This window comes from Sceloporus undulatus, chromosome 10 (assembly GCF_019175285.1).
Source record: "Sceloporus undulatus isolate JIND9_A2432 ecotype Alabama chromosome 10, SceUnd_v1.1, whole genome shotgun sequence".
NCBI classification, from domain to species: domain Eukaryota; kingdom Metazoa; phylum Chordata; class Lepidosauria; order Squamata; family Phrynosomatidae; genus Sceloporus; species Sceloporus undulatus.
The window spans coordinates 12,587,036-12,603,241 of record NC_056531.1 but is presented as its reverse complement, the minus strand read 5'-3'; the positions used below and the strand labels follow the sequence as shown (position 1 = coordinate 12,603,241).

Genomic DNA, 16,206 nt, shown 5'->3' with positions numbered 1-16,206 from the left:
TCCTGACTTCCCAAAGAAAAATCTCTTCATTTAAATCCACTTGCTTCTCTTTTTGCTCCCTTTTGCAAAACCTGGCCTCAGGGAAAACCTCTCCATTTAAATCCAGTTGCTTCCTTTCTCAATCCAATGTTATAAGTAAACCTCTCCTCCAGTACCTGAGAGTTGACTGGGAGAGGTCCAGAGAAGGAGGGACGTAAGTGGTATTTCCCCCTTTCCATCCTTCTTTATAGAAATTTTACCCTCGACTTATCCACGGGTCATATCAAAATCCAGGATTTTGACCTTGAAACCTTCCCTCGACTTATACATGAGGTCGACTTATACATGAGGTCGACTTATATATGAGTATATACGGTAGATGGGAGGCACACATCCTGTGACCTGGATTGCTCCCTTATTATGTCTTGTAAAATCTATTTCATTCTGTGGTCTCTTATAAAAATCTAATTTATTTGTGGCAGTTGTCTGGGTGCAACTTTGTTCTTGAGAGTCTTGGTAGTTCAAAAAGTTTTGTCTTCAACTTTCATTCTATTACTGTTGCTGCTTCTAGACTTTCAGTAGCCTGGGCTGACATGTCCAGGCCACAACCAATGGTTCTCAAACTTCAGTCCTCCAGCTGTTTCAGGTGTCAGCTCCCAGAATTCCTGATTATCGACCACACTGGCTGGTACTTCTGAGGAGCTGAAGTCCACAACCGCTAGAGGATCAAAAATGGAGAAGTATTGGGCTAAGACCAATTATTATTAACTGCCTTTCCCTCAATTGTTGTTTCACAGGTCAAATTGACAACCGGAGCAAACTGCGCAATATCACCGAATTACGCCTGTCAGGGCTGGATATCACAGATGCGTCCCTGCGTTTGATTATCCGTCACATGCCTCTCCTATCCAGGCTCAACCTTAGCTACTGCAACCACATGACGGATCAGTCCATCAACCTGCTCACAGCTGTGGGAACCACCACACGGGATTCCCTAACGGAAGTGATTTTGCAAGGTAAGGGGTTGTGGGTGGGTGTTGATGGACTTAACAGAATCATCAGTGTTAACTGTCAGTGAACCTAGGGAGGAGGCAGATAAGAACAGATAAAAAGCAGCCCTTTCAGAGTCTGAAGTTCAGGCTGTCAATGCAATCTTTAATGCCACCTCTGGTTTTTGTGCTCCTTGGATGTCTTTCTAGATTTAAAATAAATCTTTTGGTCCAAAAGGGTCATAACTACGTTTCCTTTCTCCTCCCCACTCCTTTTGCATTAATCTGGGAGGTAGAAGAGAACATAGGCCACTCAGTTCTTTCCTGTGAAGAATTTTCATCACATTCACAGATAAAATTGCTCAGTTCCCCTCTGACCTGGACACCATAGTTGATACAGTCCCAGTGCTTGTAACTTTGACCCCTACTTATCTGATAATAATGTTTTGAGTTTTTCCATTTGTGCAGCCCAAGGATGTGGTCAGAATCCTTAGGCAAGTGAGAGCCACCATGTGGGGGCTAGACCCTTGCCCCTTGTGGCTCATGAGAAAGGCTAGAGAGGGGCTGGTTGAGTGGGGAAAGGGAGTGGCCAGTGCCTTGTAAAAGAAGGCAGAATCCCAATTTGCCTGAAGGAGGCTGTTGTAAAACCTCTACAGTAAAAACTTTCTCTGGATCCCACTACATTGGATCAGTTTGGTTTCAGGCCTGGCTATGGGACAGAGAGAGCTTTGGTCACCTTGGTGGATTATCTTGAAGAGGTGGTGGTCAAGGGAACTTTGTCCCTGTTGGTTCTACTAGGCCTTTGAAAGGCTTTCCATGGAATCTTCCTGGGCCACCGTCCTGAAGGGGAAAACCCAGACAGTGGCATTGGGAGATTGTTCCTTGGCCATTGGTCCTTCAGGACTCTCTCAGGGCTCAGTTTTGCCTCCCATGCTATTCAACGTCTGCATGAAACTGCTGGGAGAGGTTGTCAAGAGGTTTGGGATCTGGTGCCACCAGTATGCTGATGACCCCCAACTCTGTGAAAGCAGTTTCAGTTCTAAATCAATGCTTGGCATCAGTAATGGATTACTTGTGGGTGAGCAAATGTAAGATTAATCCACGCAAGATGGAGGTGCTCCTGGTCAGTTGATCAAGGGACAGGAATTCAATTGTGCTGATGTTGTTACATTTGTATCCCAACTTTAGCTATCTTGGTTTTTAATTCATAAGCTGCCTAGAATCCTGGTTTGCAGGGGAAAGGTAGGGCATTATGTTAAATAGGTCCAGAGCAGTGCTGTATATATAGTGGAAAGTGGCATCTTCTCTGGTCAGTGTCTGCACAGCAGAGGCTGAAGGACAGATAGCGTCTGTTAAAGGCCTTAAAAAGGGAACTTCGGGGCATTTGGAAATGCTTGTCCTGAGCCGCCTCCTCTTTTCCTTGACAGACTGCAATAAGGTGACCGACCAGTGTCTTTCCTACTTCAAGCGCTGTGGAAGCATTTGCCGGATCGATCTGAGGTATTGCAAGCAAGTGACCAAGGAGGGGTGTGAGCAATTCATAGCGGAGATGTCCGTGAGTGTTCAGTTCAGTCAAGTGGAAGAGAAACTGCTGCAAAAGCTGAGTTAGTGTTTATGAGGTTAAGTGTGTAAATAGCCATGAGGCGAAGACTGGATGCCAGGAGATCACTGCAGACATGTGACCCTCTCTGATGTTGCCAAGAGTCAACAGGGGTTTGGATTGTACCAGAGTGTGATGTTCAGACAGCTCCCAAACTTTCAAACTGCGTGGGATCACAGCACTCTGCTCAGGTCCTCTTATGTACCTTTTCTTTCATGGCAGCAAAGGATTGTCCAGGCCTAAAAGACTAGGGCACCCCTACTTAAAGTATCACAGTGGGGCGTGTATACATTTTTGAAGAGTTTTTGGTGATACTAAAAGCAATGTTAATTCTGGTGTCATAAAGGTGGGCCATACCTTGCATTTTTGCCTTTTGGACTTTTTTTTTGGTTACATCCTACATTACGTAGAACTATTTTTGTACAAAGTTGTTTTTAAAAAGTTATTTATGCAAAGTTCCTGAGTGTATTGCAAATGTTTGTTTTTTGGTTTCAAATTGCCAAGTTACTAGGATAGAGGGGAACTTCAGCCTCTTGTTCCTTAAAGAAAAAAAAAAGTTGACATACACATCCCAGTTGGGAGGAAAGGAAAGGCTAATATCTTAAAATGAAAAAAAAAAAAAGCATGTTTTAATGGGCATTTTATATACTGCTTTTCATACTCTGGAAACACTGTAAACGTTGTGGAAAGGAGGTGAAATACAGATTCAGAATGAACATGTTGCCAAGTTTTCCCTGTATAAAGCTCCCCTTTTCTTAATTTTGAAACTTCCAGTTGCACCTGTGAACAGGGAAAGGCATTAACCTATTTGAACTCTTGCAGAACAAATCCATTAGTTGGGCAGTTTGGGTTTTGAGTAAGTTCTTGTTTTGAGACTTCACCTGGTTAATTCCCCGATTGTAAAGAGAAAGGGAGGGGAAAACACACAGTTCAGTATATATATATATACTGCCATTGTTGTAAAGTGGTGTTTCTCTTCCCATAGACCTTCTTTCCTCATGCAGTTTTACCTCTGTTGAATTTGTATAAATGATTGTTTAAAAAAAATACTCTCTGTGCATTCTGTTCAAGTTGGTCTTAGAGCTGTGGAGCAAGGAACCCGCATCCTTCTCAAGCAGGGCTGACTGGGAGAACAGGGATCAGGCTGTGTTTCTCCCTGAATCCCAACAGAGGCCTGGGGCTGATTCTCCAGGGCTTGCACCATTCCAGTACCTTCCCTGTAGTAACGTCTATAGAAAATGACTGTTTGGGGCAGTCTTTCCCCAAATGAGTTTTTGTGGTGCCTACTGTACTCTAGAATCCCCTCGTGTCATGTAAGTCTGCCTAACTCATTTTATCCCTGTTGTTGCTCAGAAATAATTTTTAAAAAACCCCCAAACCCTATATTGATTGATTTTGAACTTGCTACATATTTGGTCTAGCTAATAAGCTGGCTGTTCTTTTGCAGTCTCCCAAGGATAATGTTTTACAGCCAGCTTGTTGGACCAAGGAAGCAAAAATCAGTCCTTTAGTCTTTCCCAGACTGAATGGAGACCAATGCTTTAGATAAGCATTTATCTAAAGGAGGGCCCAGGGTGAGCTTTACTCCAGTTCTAGGATACTACTGAAATCTGGGTAGGTATCTAAAGGTGCCCCTCTTTGGGAACTGTAGTCCAATGTTATATTATGATCAAAATACTTCCTGCGCTACAGTTTGTAGAAAGTGGTTCCTAAGACTGTATGTTAAACACAGCCACTGAACTCAGATGGGCACACAACCCCCTGGGAAAAAACTCGTTCTTAAGGTGCTCTAGGTACAAGTTTGGATGCTGGGTGCCATATTGTTCCTGCTTCTGACTGGCAAATGGGGAGCCATGTGTTAAATGACAAAGCACATTTGGCCCAGAGCGTTCCATCCTTAGTATATACAGTATATTAAACCTCTAAGATAGGAAAGTGCCTGGTACAAAGAGGAGTTCTGACTGGTTGAGTACCTTCTTGCAGACTCCTATTATACGTTTCACAACAGTGAGACCAGTTGTATTCTATTGTAGTGTTGGCTGCATAAATGTTTCTTGAAGAGCACACAAGTACAAACTATTTGGCAATGTGAACCTTCTACAGACATACACAGTTACAGCCCCTGACTCCTCCCTCAGTTTCTTGGATTTTTTTAGCAAGAGACGCACACAATAGACAGAGCCAGTTAAAACGTTTATTTACTCCACAGCCATTGTTCAGAACATTATGGATAGGCTACATTCACTTTATGCTTATATCCCCTGAACAAGGACTTCATCATTGGATTTTCTGCACCTTATCTTAAAAAAGATCATTCTAAAAATAAAGCCATAATGTCTTGCTCCCTTCTGAAAAATAATTCACTTTTTAAGATATGAAAATGGTTAACTCTTTGCCTATAGAGCTCTCTTCTCTTCAGTGTCAGTGCCTCACCAGGTATTTAGTTCCTTAAGCATTGAACAGCGCTGCTTTTCACACAAAGCAGCAATGGCTGGGTTTTGTGCAACTGAAGAGCTCTTTGCAAGGCTATGCTGAACCTCAGACTGAGAAGAGGACTGTTCTTTACATAAAAGAAAGATGCTGCTGGACCTCTATCAAAACTTCTGTTTCCAGCATAGCAGCGGCCCTTTTCTGGGGTTGTATTCCATGTTAAGATGGTTCCTTCCTAACAGCGCCACTTACTTCTGAGTGTAAAGAGTAGAGCTGTGCAGTTTGTATCTATTTCCTTGCCCTTTCCCTCGGCCATTTTTGTACAGCAAAACCAGCTAGGAGAACACACCTAAGATGCCTCTCCCAACCAGACTTTGGACCTGCTCCACCGTCAATTATTCCCTTCAGCCACTGTTTTAGATATGATGGGAACTGAGGGAGTATTGCCAAAAAGGACCAGAACACATTTGAAACACAGAAGCCTTAATTGCCATGAAGTATGCATTTTGTTTTGAAGGTTTTTTTTAAAGAAAGCATAGCTACATCTCATTTGCCCACATTCAGTGTGAAGAAAGTCCTTGATCTTAGAACAAAACCTAACCAAGACATCACACAATTCCCCCTCCCCCTTTAAAAATGGGTAGTTTTGAAATAGTGCAATTAAGGCTACTAACCTTTGCTGGAGATACATGGAATGACGTTCTGGGCAATTGGCACAACCCACCCCCCTTTCCCTGACCCATCTATGAGGGGAGCATGGCTGAGTAGTAAAGAGGCCACCAGATTGCAGTTAACTATTCCACTGGGCAGGGCACTGGTTTTAAACAGAATCTGCTCCTCCGTTTTTGCAAAGGCAATGCTCTATTTCTTGATCCGTATGCTATTCTTCAGAAGAGAGCAATCAGTAGCGCTACAGAGTTGCTGCTCGAAGTTTGACTTCCCCAGTTTCTGGTTGTCGCCCACTTTGTCCAACTCTTGTGCTGGATGGCAACAGGCTGCCAAAGCAGACTTACACCTGTCAAGCTCCTATGCTTCTGTTCGGGATGCTATGAGTTACTGGAACTGAGGACTACCATGGAGCCTCTGGGCAGGACTGCGGTGCCCCATGCCAGGGGAAAGCCTCCAGCTCTGGCCTCTGCCACTCATGACTTGAAGACATGCACGGCCCTTACGACATACTGGCGGCAGATGGGACATTCGCTCATGCGCTTGCCGCACTTGGTGCAGGTGACCATGTGGCCGCACTCCAAGAGCACGCAATCGATCACTGCGTCCATGCAGATCCTACAGAGATTGTCGTCCTCATCGTGCAGCGGGGGGCTCTCCCCTTCTGCCAAGGAGCAACAGAACCACAGTTAGAGGAAACCTTTGCCAAAACAGAAGTCTGTTCCGTTCATAACCCAACCCATAAAGCAATACACAAAGGCTTTTTCATGCCTGAAATACAGCATTATATTTGTCACTTTGAAGCAGCCTTTAAAGGCATCAATGGCTGCATCCACACTGGAGAAATAATCCGGTTTGATACCTCTTTAATTGCCATGGCTCAATGCTATGGAAATCTGGGAATGGTAGTTTGTTGGGGCACCAGAGCTAAACAGTCTCACTCTACCCCCAACAAGCTTGGGTTTTCCACTGGCCAGGAGAAGACAAGTGCACTTACGTGTCCTGTGGTTTGCTTCATGCTCCCTGTACAGCCTGCTCACTTTTTCTACCAGCTCCCATTTTTCACAGCATCCTGAGTAATTGACAAAGTTGCGGGCGAGTATTTCCTTCAGCTGGCGAACGCTCAGCCTTTCAATGTCCTCCAGGCTTGAAATATCAGAGAGCGAGGCCCTTGTGCGCTTCCTAGACTGCCCTGGGGTCTGAAATTCAGACACACACACATTAGCTACTGGCAAAGAAGCAGCAGCTGATTTACAGTATTAACACCCCAGAGGCCCCCTCACAAGGAGGCTGCAGATGTTTTGTGCCCAGGGTTTATGGTAGGGCTCATGTTCCTTTGGCAAGTGACTGGGAAGGCAAGCAAAGGCTGACCCTCTCTCTGCTTATGATGGTATCCAAAGTAAACCCTGCTCCAGCTTTCAGCTGCACAGGGCAACAGAAGTCAATTAAAGCGTGCATCTGTTACAGCTCTACATTACGAAGAACTTCCTGACATTAGCAGCAGTTTGACAGAAGAACATGCTCCCAGAGAGCGTGGTGGAGTATCTTTCTTTGGAGGTTATTAAACAGAGGCTGGATGGCCATCTCTCATAGGAAGAGCTTGAATGGTGTGTTCCTGCATGGCCACATGGGGTCTCTTCCAACTAAGATTCTAGCTGCATAGAACACCTTTCTCTAAAAAAGAAAAAAAGCCCCCTGATATCAGTTTGAACTCTTCTAAAGCTGGTAAAAGTGACAGTTCTGCACTTGGTGATTTTGATACCCAAGACTGATGCCTCAACACTACAGCAAGATGGTTTTGTTTTTAAATGTCATTTTTGTTGTTGGCAGAAAGGCAGATAAGACAACTTCAAAATAGGATTACTGTTTTGAGAGCATGCAAGTTGGGCCTCCCTTTCAATAAGTGACTCACTACCTACCTGCTCTTCTGCATTTTCTTCCTCTTCACCAAGGTCTGCCAAGAGCCTCTCACTTTGCCCCTGCATGCACAAGAGTACCAGCGTTACTCCCTTGTGCCCCACTATCTCCCCCTCTGCCAGCCAAAGAGGAAAAGCCTTTGGATGTGATGCCTTTAGTCGTTTGTGCTGCAAGAAAGGCAGAGCTACAAGACCCCAACCCACCTGTCCCCAGGTAGAGAAGGACAAGAAGAGTTCACATACCTGTAGTTGCACTTCATTTCCTGTGCTCTCATGTCTATTTGCAAGTTCTCCCTGAGAGGATGCTACAGATCCTGACAGAGAAGTAGGATGTGTAGAAAAACTAGAAGCCTGGGACCGCATAGAGTACAAACTGCTAGTATCTGTATCGTGCTCAGCTGCCAATCCATGATGGCGCAGGATAAGGTCCACTAAGTCTTCCTTTTCTCGACAAGTATCTGTCGGGATGTTCCTAAGAACCAGATACTGGCGCAAATCTTTTACTTTCAGACGCATCATCTGTGGCCGCTGGAACGCTGTCTCCTGCAACAACTGGCAGGTGGAGCACCTTCGGAGATTCTCTTGCAAGATGGAGCACAGGGAGCAAAAATCCTTCTTGCATTCGCAACACACATGCTAAAAAGGCACAAAAAAGAACATCCCATAATTGGAACAAGCATTGCCAGAACTAGCAGCCTCTTCCCTTGCTCTTCAGGAACTAAGAAATAACATCTGACAATGTTCTCAACACACAGGGAAGGTATGGGTTCAGATTTCAAATTGCAGTATAACCTGGCCTGTTTTCTGATCCCTGCCCAGCTTCAGGCCTTTTGATACTGGAGAGGGGGGATGGACGTTCGAAATGGAACAGCCCTGAACTGTACAATGCTCATAGCTCCTGGGCTTAACAGTCTTTTCCCCCTCTTGGGTCGTGACAGCCACTGAGAGGCATCCTTTGCATGCATGCAATTAAACATCCAGTGGTAAAGGGACAAGATGCTCAATCCTCAACACTGACATTAAAAAGGCAGAGGCTCACCGCAACAATATTCCTCCACCCACATTCCTTTTCTATCAAATCTGCAAAAGCAAGGGCCTATAGGAAGAAACTCTCTCCTCATCTCTGTACAGAGATTAAGAAAAAATTGGGTGCATTATATGTGAGAAATATTATGGACGTATGGAGAAAACTTTTTTTAATATTTTGTCTATCGGGTCCCCTATACTCACCCTTTTCCTGAACACTGAAAATGTGAGGCCACAAGATCGGCAGACAAGATTCCCTCCTGCTGCTGAAGAGGTATACACAGTGAAGTCTGTATTTGGTGCAAATCGAAATGGGTTTGCCCCACTTCCAAACCCCGGCTGCTGGCCACGAACAGCTCCCGTCCCCATGACTTCATTCAGCAACCCACAACAGGAAGCCCACATGGATGTTGCTCCCGCCTAAAAGAAATGGACAGAAGCCAATGTGGTTGGTTCATTTGTTCTCTCCAAAGTTCAGGAGCCTCTCCGGAGCATAAGGAACACCACCAGAGCTGCATTTGTGGGAGCATCAACAGCACCAGAGCCAGCCACAGACTAAAGGGAAAACTCTCTCTCTCTCTCTGCAATATAAATGCTGCTCTGCTGAAAGGCACCTGAATCGTAACACAGAGAAAGCAGCTACAGCTGCATATCAATGGCCTGGGGAAAATTCATTTTGGAAGATAGAATTCTGGAATAAGTGCTTTGTTCTACTACAGGACCAATCATTCTGGGAGCACTGTGCACAGTAAGTTTCCAGAATATGGGTTAACAATTGCCATAATGGGTCTAGGTCAGGGTTTCATTGATAGTGCACAAGACTAACAGGGCAACACTGAGACAGCCGAACGATAAAACTGTATTGTCCTTTTCTTGTGCAATGCCTTGGTTCTCCTGTTCTTCCACAAGGCTGCAGAGCAAGGCACATACCATCAGCTCTGCCTTGTTCAGGTAATGCAAACTTTCAGCATTCTAGACAGGCACTGTGGCATAGAAGTGTTTGGCACAGTGAAGTGAGGGTTCTGGAAATTTTCTAGTGTACATTGAGCAGAGCACACACTGCAGGATGTTTATTTGAATTATGTTCACCAAACAAAACTTGTTAAATGTTCCAAGAGCCTCCAAATACTGGAAGTGAAATACTTGGATTTGGGGGGGGGGGGGAAATAAAACACAGAAACCTGGAGACAAATCTGATTCCAAATGATTTGAACTGCTGGCTCTTGCTAAAAGAATGTCTTGGTACTGGATTATTACATATTTTGGGTTTTATTTGAGCCTGCCCCCCAAATCAACAGAGCATAGATGTACTCTTAGACACATGCCCAAGGAATATAATTTGTGATGGCCATAGTGAAATAATCCAAAATCCACAGAAGCATGGTATGTTTACTGGCCATCCAAAATGCACAAAACACATCATACAAGTTTCCAAAGCTGCACTGGCTTCTTCATCAGGCAGAGGATGTTAAAAATTCATACAGCAGAAGAAAAGTGATGGTGTGGGAGTCACAGGCCTACATTTTGTATCAGGTGTCATTTCTGTTGTAGTTGGCTCTCAATGCATGCAGAGGCCATTCTTCCTTGGCCATTGACAAAACACTGTTGCCAACATGGCTACCCTGGAATTATATCCCTAGGAAGTGTGTCTAAGAGTACATCTATGTTCTGTTGATTTGGGGGACAGGCTAAAATAAAACCATATATGCATGCAATTGCAACTTTGAAAGGAACAAGATAGCTGATGTGTGAGTAAACTTTCACACATACACACTTATAACAGCTCTGGAGGGCAGCCCTGCTTGATATTCAAGCCACATTTCAATCATCTTTAAAGCTGAAATGTCTAGAAACCTGTCTCGAGTGGCACCTGCCATTCTGTTGTGAAGTATAGTATTCTCCTCAGCAATACTTACATAAGCAGGTTTTTAAAGGTCCGCCCCTATTTTTTTTATGGTTAATATAGGAAATGTTTTAACCAAGGAAACACTGAAACAACCACAAGAGCACAACAGGTACAAAACAAACCCAGCAAACAAAACAGTCCACTTCTTCAACAGATTAAAAGGAAAACGCTCCCTAAGGACATGTTAAATTTATCGTCTGGTTGTGGTGCAAAACAGACTTGCCTTGTCAAAAGCAACACTTGAGGGCAGACTCTGCTGGAAACGTCTTATAAGCACAACAAAGAAATGAAGGGATGTAGTTATACATAAACGTATTATGGAGAGAACCCACCTGTTGAACAGATTTCACAAGAAAATGTGAGCTGCAAACCTGAATGCGCCCAATCTCTTCTGATTTTGGAAGCTAAGTGGGGTTGGGCCTGGTGAGCACTTGAATGGAACTCTGCTAGGGCATCTCCAGGCAGGCTATGGAAAGAATCCTGCCAGAAGTCCTGGAGAGCCAGTTCTGACAATACTGGGCTAGACAGGTCAGCAGTCTGACTTGGCCTAAGGCTATGTTCCTATCTGTAGAATGGTCCATGGATCATCACTGCGTGTATTAAAAGCTAATGCATACAGGTAAAGAAACTCTTTAAAATGCATAAAAAGGAGGCTCAACCCAACAGTAGATAGACCAAGTAAAAGCAAAGGCATGTTTGTGTAGGGATTCTGGACGGGTAGGAAGAGAAAAATGACTGCAGCTAGCTCAAGCTGTGTGAATTACCAGAACGGGAAAGGTTGCAGAGATAGAAACATTTGCTATGTTTTTCCAGCCATGCCCCAGGAATCCAGAAGCTTTCTGTCTTGGGAGTGGGGGAGATTTAAATGGATCACATTTAAGGCTGGTTCTTTGTTTCTGAGCCAAAGCAGGAGAGTACATGTTCCTGCAGAATATGACTTACAGCCAAGAAGAAGAAATTAAATACATCTGCTAGGAGACTGAACTCAAGTGCAATCTCTGGCCTGACCGTCATGCCAGAATGCATTACAGATTTAAACTGGACACTTTCAATTTCATATTAGACCTGTCACTGTATTCATTTTTTTTAAACAAAGCACCCAATTTATGTAGAAATTTCATATAAATGCCTTGGAATCCTGGACTTCCCAAGTTGGCAGAATTGGTCCTCCAGCCTCATAAGCAATCTATGCACAGTGACAAACACTGAATATCAGAACAAAAGCATTCTAAAATCTAGGGAAAGCTGAAATGCATCATGGGTGACAACGAAGAATTCCAGCTTTTTAAAAAACCACACTTGTGCCCAGATTTCAAGCTGACCCAGGGAGTCTCTCAGCATGATGCCATGCTCCTTCTGCCAGTTGTGAAAAGGAAAGGAGATGGCACCCTGGGTAGCGCAAGCAAAGCTCCTTGTTCCCCAGAGGAAGCCAGGAACACAAGGATCCGTTGGGCTTCTCAGAAGAACAGTTGGCCACCCATCTCTCTTTGCCCTTTTACCAGTTGCAATCTGGGGACACGGGAGAAGAGAGATAGTGCCCCAGGGGAGCCCAGAGAAAGGCAAGTTGGACAAGAGTCCACAAGCCACAGCATCACCACCTTTGTTCCATATATCCTTCTTCATTCACCCTTCCCTTATCCCTCCAGTTCCTCTGCAACACTCTCACAACACTGGGGTGCGAGGAGTTTCTACAACTGTTGCGACAACAGCTTAAGCATCCATCAACCAACCATACTGCAGCCTTGAGGGCAGAATCACGGCCTTCTCACCAATGGTACACAAAATGTGGGTTTTTTTAGGCCATCAATAAGCAGTTTGCGGAGACCACAAACCAAACATCCCAAACCCTTCTATTTTATGGAATGCTGCTATGAAATCCCTCGCACTTTAAGGCATGTTTGTAGGAAACCTATCAGACAATACTTTGAGGAAATATGCTTTATCCTAGTGGCAAAATTACAACAGACAATTCTAACTTTCCTTGAATCTCATAGTAAACCTTGGCCTCTGATCTTTGACTGGATCCCACCTAAGTCTCTGCTGGAAGGCAACCTCGCATACTGCTTTAAAAGTAAAAAGCAAAAACTGGCCTTGCCAGGCTCCTTAAAAATAAAGCAAGGGGATTGCAACACTTCACAAGGTACAGCAAAATCAGAAAGAGGAGGCACTGGATGTGGGGGTGAGGAGGTGAAATCCCCAAGACGGGGCTTCGATGACTCAGTCCTGTCCCCAAGTTAATCAAAGGACTCCCTATTCTCTTATTATTTGGCAATGTTTGGGAAATTTCTCTCACCGTGGGTAAAATTAAAAGGATGCGGGCGGCATGCTAAGCAAGCAAGCCTTTGCGACAACTAAGATAGCAACCCTTCACTCAGGCTGCATCCACACTGCAGAACTAATCCAGCTTGGCACTGCTTTACCCTTCACAGACTGAGAAGTAGGTTGTTACTTTAGGAATGTAGACGGCAGTATGAATAAATTAGCTTGGCATAAAAAATGCATTTGACATATTACAGTCATAAGAACCTCATCTGAGTTGTCTATCACCACCTCTTGGAAAGATTTGCACATATATGTGCCTTCAGGTTGCATGCTGACTTATGGCAACCCCATGAATTTCATAGGGTTTTCTTAGGCAAGGAATCTTCAGAGGTGGATATACCAGTTCTTTCCTCTCAAAGATATCCTATACCACTTGGAGCTTCTAAAATCAACGCTCAAAGTGCATGGCTCTACACGATAACATGAGCAATGGTGAACAAATATTTGTGTACCAGACTGTAACACCCACCATGCCTAAGTCCATAGGAAATGAAGGATTCAAGTAAACCTTCAAGCTCTAGTTGCAGTCCAGTGTGTGTGGAGAGGGATCTCTAGGTGGGAACAAAGATGGTTTAACAGGTGACATGTTTAACAGCCCACAGTGTTACCTGCAAGGAGAGCAATATACAGACCATCAATTCTTACCTCCCGCACCCGTGGATCTCCAACACTACCTCTCTTAGGAAAAGTAGTTCTCCCTCAGATCTAGATCCTTCCCAAGCCTTCTGCCTCACATTTCCTGCTACATTTGGGAACCCTGACCATGGTTTAATCCCTTCCCAAGCCCCAATCCTGGCCAAGCACTGGTTGGTGTAGTAGCACCAAAAGAGAGCCCCAATTCATGCCAACCCAACTCTTTTCAAGAAAGCATAAGAGTGAGTGGTGGTACACACAAAACTGGTTTTTGAAATGTACATTTCAGTTTGCAAGCTGTTCTGTTAATCTACTAAGAGTTGGGCTGGTATTAAGTAATAATAAAATAATAATAATAATAATAATAAAAATTTTATTTTTATACCGCCCTTCCACAGATCAGGGCGGTTAACAACATAATAAAAATACAATACAATACAATTTTAAAACAACAACAGAATAAAACCCCCGTTAGCCAATCCTCTTTGCCACAGAAGAGGAAGGGAGGCCCACTGGACTTTAGTCGGGGAATGCAAGATGGAATAGAAAGGTTTTCAGATCCTTTCTGAATTGGGCCAGGGAGGTGGTCGAGCGGAGCTCTGTGGGCAGCGTGTTCCAAAGGGCCGGGGCGGCGATGGAAAATGTCCTTCTCGTAGTGGAGGACAACCTAGCCCCTGGCACCCTAAGGAGTTGCTGCCCAGATGTTCTGAGGGTGCGGGACGGAATGTACGGGGCTCTGGCTTTTGCGATACCGTAATGGGTGGGTGCTGACTTTGTCTGAAGTACTGGTGTAGCACACTGACCCAAAGGGTCACCTGTGAACCCAGAGGAGTTCGTTTCCAGTCCGTTTGGGGCAGGATGACATCTCGTTCATGAGGCCCTTTGAAAATGAAAGCATTTGATGAAACTAAGCATTAGTAATGTTATTAATATCACTGGGGATCTCTGCTCCTACAATCTAATCCCCAAAACTCCTGCCCACCCTCCCACACCCTTTAATTGACTCTGCACTTCTTTCTCCTCCTAACCAATCTCACTTCCCTTAAGGAAGGATGTCCTGCACCTCACCAATCTCCTCAAAAAGCTCCTCTGGATTGGCTCCAGCCCCAGAGCTTGTATTCTTTTCTCTAACCCTTCCCCTTGAAGTATCCCCTCTTCCTACAAGTGGACTTTTTAAAACTGATAACAGAGCCCTTACAGATGGGCCAAAATAAAGCTGTCACTTTGGAGGTATGCTGTTTAAATGACGCATGTGTCCTAAGAGGCCAGAAGCCGCACCAAAGCCATGCTCCAGTCCTAAGGACTGGAGTGTAGCTCCGGCCTCTTAAGATGTATGCGTGTTTAAACAGCGTACCTCCAAAGTGACCTAAAGCAGCTTTATTTTGGCCTGTCTGTAGGGGCCCAATACTTAGTACCAGAGCAAAAAGGATCCACAAACCTGTTTCCAAAAAACAAAACTAAGCACAGACAGCTAAGCTACACTCCAGTTAAAACATTACACAAGGAACTGTGCAACTACGTTAACGTGACAGCAACAGACCAAAGGCAGCATACATCTGTGTCTGTCGACTAAGAGGAAGACCAGGAATGAAAAGGGAGGATTCCCAGAAGGCCATATTCCTCAGCAGTAACAGATTTCAAGCCCTGCGACGAGCAAGCACCATCTTCCCTTCGGAGGAAATGCCTCGAACGATAGAACGGAAAAATCAAAACAAAGAAATAAATGAAGGGGGCACTCATCTAAAAACGAAGCTCTTCCCATTCCCGCATTTTATCTGTAGCTGCATTTAACCAACCAATCCAGACTCTATGTTGCTGTTGTGTGCTTTCAAGCCTACCCTGGGCTTTGATTTGCAAGAGTAGTTCAGAGGAGGTTTGCCTTTGCCATCATCCTCTGAGGAGGCCGAGAGGGTGTGACCCGCCCAAGGTCACCCAGTGGGTTTTCCATGGCCGAGTGGGGACTCGAACTCTGGTCTCCAGAGTCCGGGTCCAACGCTCAGCGACGGCAAACAACTCAAGCCCAGGCAGGTTGCCTCAGAAATCCCATTGCTCCAGAGGCGAGGTGCACTGCTTTAAGCGCAACACAGGATTGTGGCCTCTAAGCTTTATCCACGGTTCTTGCCTGCGCACTGTTTGCACACAGCCTCCCAGCCAAAGAAGGCGACCGTCTGCATTGGCCGGAGCAGCCCTTTGGAAGAACCTGGTTTATAGAAAGCAGCTGGGCTCTTTCAAGCCGGACTTGGCTCCCTCCCTGGCTCAAGCCTCTTACTGATCCACAAAGAGGCCAGACCGCTATCCTTTGGAACCGGAGGGCTCTCCGTTGTCACCTTGCGCTCTTTCTGGGAAAAGGCAGGACAGAAAAGGAGAGAACGAAACGAGAAGAAAAAAGGCATCTCCAAAAACAGCGTCTGGCTTCGGCTGGCTGCAAAGCTGCGCATTTGAAGATGCCAGCCACAGAGGCGGGTAACATGTCAGGAAGAACCTCTTCTAGAACATGGCCACAGAGCCCCCCAAACCCCACAAAGGACTATGGATGCTGGCCGTGAAAGCTTTCGACTTGGCTATGGGTTTGGTCTGGAGAGACTGCAGAATGCATCCCCTTTGAGACTGCCTTGGTCCAATCAGGGACTATAGCTCTGTGGGACATTGAGCCTTCTCTGGGACCCCACTAAACTACAACTCCCAGGATCCCCTAGCCCTGAGCCTAGCAGTCTCAAACTGGGCGATGTCTGCAAGGGG

General features: G+C 45.1%; 2 protein-coding genes across 26 annotated transcripts in view; one reads left to right on the top strand and one right to left on the bottom strand.

Moving 5' to 3' along the window:
• Positions 1 to 3,128, top strand: part of KDM2B (lysine demethylase 2B) — a 56,714-nt gene extending 53,586 nt beyond the window's left edge. For all 15 annotated transcript variants that reach the window (XM_042441692.1, XM_042441684.1, XM_042441683.1 and 12 more), the window contains 2 exons: positions 777 to 995; positions 2,396 to 3,128. In XM_042441692.1, the coding sequence (XP_042297626.1) occupies positions 777 to 995; positions 2,396 to 2,577 (401 nt within the window). In that variant the 3' untranslated portion in view covers positions 2,578 to 3,128. The remainder of the gene's footprint in view (positions 1 to 776; positions 996 to 2,395) is intronic.
• Positions 3,129 to 4,748: 1,620 nt separating this feature from the next.
• Positions 4,749 to 16,206, bottom strand: part of RNF34 (ring finger protein 34) — a 21,163-nt gene continuing 9,705 nt past the window's right edge. Inside the window, exons 2-9 of one of the 11 annotated variants that reach the window (XM_042441864.1) lie at positions 15,022 to 15,806; positions 14,220 to 14,347; positions 13,304 to 13,442; positions 8,811 to 9,026; positions 7,824 to 8,216; positions 7,584 to 7,643; positions 6,662 to 6,863; positions 4,749 to 6,328 (exon numbers count right to left, since the gene is read on the bottom strand). In XM_042441864.1, coding sequence (XP_042297798.1) covers positions 6,141 to 6,328; positions 6,662 to 6,863; positions 7,584 to 7,643; positions 7,824 to 8,216; positions 8,811 to 9,026; positions 13,304 to 13,318 — 1,074 coding nt within the window. In that variant the 5' untranslated portion in view covers positions 13,319 to 13,442; positions 14,220 to 14,347; positions 15,022 to 15,806 and the 3' untranslated portion in view covers positions 4,749 to 6,140. Of the gene's footprint in view, positions 6,329 to 6,661; positions 6,864 to 7,583; positions 7,644 to 7,823; positions 8,217 to 8,810; positions 9,027 to 13,303; positions 13,894 to 14,219; positions 16,194 to 16,206 lie in introns of those variants that run through there. The other 10 variants (XM_042441867.1, XM_042441860.1, XM_042441863.1 and 7 more) reach the window with 10 other exon arrangements.